General features: G+C 45.2%; 1 protein-coding gene across 1 annotated transcript in view; it reads left to right on the forward strand.

Moving 5' to 3' along the window:
• Positions 1 to 78: 78 nt before the first annotated feature.
• Positions 79 to 3,248, forward strand: part of LOC105557095 (ABC transporter G family member 20-like) — a gene marked incomplete at its 5' end in the record, with an annotated part of 10,767 nt that continues 7,597 nt past the window's right edge. Inside the window, 3 exons of the mRNA XM_012004241.1 lie at positions 79 to 375; positions 539 to 716; positions 797 to 890. Of these exons, the coding sequence (XP_011859631.1) occupies positions 79 to 375; positions 539 to 716; positions 797 to 890 (569 nt within the window). The remainder of the gene's footprint in view (positions 376 to 538; positions 717 to 796; positions 891 to 3,248) is intronic.

Genomic DNA, 3,248 nt, shown 5'->3' on the forward strand with positions numbered 1-3,248 from the left:
TTGTAAATCTGATATGGAATGACCCAAACGCATTGCGCCTTAAACACCTCATTAATTAATGTCTTTCATGAGCCTAAGGTAAGGCCAAGCAGAAACTCTCTCTCGTAAACGAAATATTTCCTTCAAACAGATACGCACTGTTGGGGGCCAGTGGATGTGGCAAGACTACCCTGTTGTCCTGTATCGTCGGAGTACGTTATCTCGATAGGGGAGAGGTGTGGGTCCTGGGGGGATCTCCGGGCAGCATGGGCTGCGGAATTCCAGGGCCTCGGGTGGGTTATATGCCGCAGGATACCTCTTTAATCGAACAATTTTCTACGAGCGATGCTCTTTATTACTTCGGCAGGATCAATGGGCTTGACGATAAAGAGATCGGTAAGACATCGAATGGATAGGAATATATCAAGTAAATTCTGACAAGTTTAGTTTACTTTTACTTCCAAGTAGGTCCTTACAGCGGTTCTAGTTTTGTATCGCTCGAAAAATATTTCATTATGTCAATTTAAAACAACTACAGTTTATTCATGTTGTTTCCAAGAAACGAGACATAGGTTTTTCTCGGATTTGTTCCAACTGCCTCCACCAAATCAGTTGGTGAAGAACATGAGTGGAGGTCAACGAAGAAGAGTTTCCTTTGTCGCCGCATTGATGCATAAGCCCGAATTTCTAATTCTAGACGAACCCACCGTAGGTTTGGACCCAATTTTAAGAGAAAAGCAAGTAGAGTTGGCTCGTTTTTTAGACGTGATAAGCACAGAATATTAAGAAAATGTTTGAACGTCTTCTTTCTTTACAGCATTTGGGATTATCTGATCCAACTCACGCAGGAGGAAGGTACCACGATATTGATCACGACGCATTATATCGAAGAAGCTAAAAAGGCTAATAAAGTGAGTCCCCACTAGACTTTCCGTTACATTTGTCTCAATAATATTTACGACTGCATTTAAAAAATAGAGGAACTTTCTCGTTTTAAAGTGTACGCCAAAAAATTTCTAAGAAATGTTTTATGACCTGGTTTATATTGTGCACTTAATGCGCGTATCAGATAATGTATTAGAACGGAGCAGACAATGTCTAAACAAATTTACTAGTTGTTTTCATACCCGATCGCCGATTGAATAAAAGAAAGAAAATACTATGTACCAAAGTTTACTTTGTAACGGGGGTAACCGGGGAGGCGCGGCCGGAAGCGGGAAAAAACCCGCATACCACGCGCCGGTGGCAAAAAAAACCCGCATTCCTCGCATTCCACGCATACCGCGAGCGAGAGAGAACACAATAGAGCCGCGGTTACCATAACAACGCGGAGGTGGCAACGCCGCGCCTACCCCCGCCGCCTCCACCCGCGCGCCTATGCTCCGGAGGTATAAAAGCCCCTCCGGAGCGAGCGCGATGATCTAGTCTTGCCTCGGTGCTCCGAGCGACGACACCCGGCAGCGGGTACTTCCGCTGCCGTATACGCCGGTATCACGGGTGCTGCCGTCCGGTGATATACCACTCCGGGGTACACGACAAGTGGAGGCGCTGCTCCGTCGTGTGCCCCGGCCCCCTCCGCAGTAGTGTACAAGAACGGGGTGCTGCCCGATGTACGCAAGCTACTGATCCCCTACCGGTCTCCTATCCATCCGCAGTAGCGTACACAGTAACGGGGTGCTGCCCGGTGTACATATGCTACTGAGAAAATACGCATAACGAGGCGCTGCTCGGGCGTGTTCCTGACCTGAACCTATCCTTCTTTTCCTGACCCCCGACCGGTGTAGAACACAGGGGGGAATATTTGGGTGGGAAATTAATTGTTAATTAACGATAGCCGTAAGCTCCGTAGTGTTAATACCGTCGTTTTTCTTCCTTCCAGAATACCTGAGGATCCCGTAATTAACGTCCTTTCCGATTGTTCCAGCATTACCAGCGTTTAGTATTAGCCTCGAATTATATTCCGATCCGTTTGCGCATAAAGCGTATCTTGTATTACTTTCCTATATTTTGTGACCCAGCGTCAGTTTTGTTTACTTCCGATTAAATCCGACCAGCCGTATCATTCTGTATTCCGTACTCCGATCCGGCCGCCACTCCTGTACTCTGTTATCAATCCGGCCAATTATATTTTGTATCCCGGTATCTCAATTCCCGTCGCGTACTCCTGTACCGTAATTTAATCCGTCTAATTACACTTCCTTTTCCCTGTATTCTGACACAGGGCGTACTCGATGTAATCTATCTAACAAATCCTTTTTCTTTTCCATTATATTTTGACACAGGGCGTACCCATTGTACCTATTAATCCGTCTTCTTTCTTTCTGTATTTAATCACAGGGCGGACCCATTATAATATCCTCGATCCTATGTATTATATCCGTTGAATAAACCTTTCCTATTGTTATACCGAAAAAACCTGTACGACTTATTTCCGATCCCTTCCAAGCGATTGACTCTATTTGCGAATTAAGATCTACTTTTCCTCCTTTCCTCCCGACGGCCCTGGAGCTGAGCATATTCGGCAACAGGAGGAACGGAGGATCCATTCTAACCGACACACAGCACGTCAAACACCGAAACCGAGAACACTAGCTCCTCCAACCGTCAATCGGAACCGCGTGTCCGATTGAGTACATTATTTATTCGAGTAATAAATAATTCCTGCCGGAGTCCTGTCCGGAAACCGGGAGGAGCAAGACGCGTTCGTTACAACTTTTTTAACGTGCCAGTTAACACCGAGTAATAGTTACATAACATCAATACATATAATAATTTTCCACTTAACAAGATAAATGTAATATAACACGCATGTTGTATTATATTTACATTGTTAAGTAGGAAATTGTAATATTATATAATGTTACTTTGTTGTTATTTTGGAGTTCACTGGAATAGGTATTGTAAACCTATCACTCGCAGAAACACTTTGAGGGTTAATTGTTATGTAAGTAGTAACTGGGATCTTAACAAGAAACGAGATAAATACAGGGTGTCTGATGCAAAAGTAGCCACTTTGCAAATAGCGGTAGATTGGGTTAAACTAAGGAGAAATATCATGTACCGAGGTACAAAGTAACAATAGTTATCGACAAAGAAATTTATACGTTTGAGCGAATGAGGATGCAGGAGACGGTAGGCCGGACTCGGGAGGCATTTAAGAAAATCGACCGATGAGCGGGAGGTGGAGCGACGCGTGAGATACACCGTGGTGGGAAAAAACCTAGGTGCGGCGGGGAGCGCGGCGCGGGCGGCGAGCGCGGCAGCGAGCG

Source organism: Vollenhovia emeryi, unplaced genomic scaffold (assembly GCF_000949405.1).
Source record: "Vollenhovia emeryi isolate VEMERY1.0 unplaced genomic scaffold, V.emery_V1.0 DF939619.1, whole genome shotgun sequence".
Taxonomy (NCBI): Eukaryota; Metazoa; Arthropoda; class Insecta; order Hymenoptera; family Formicidae; genus Vollenhovia; species Vollenhovia emeryi.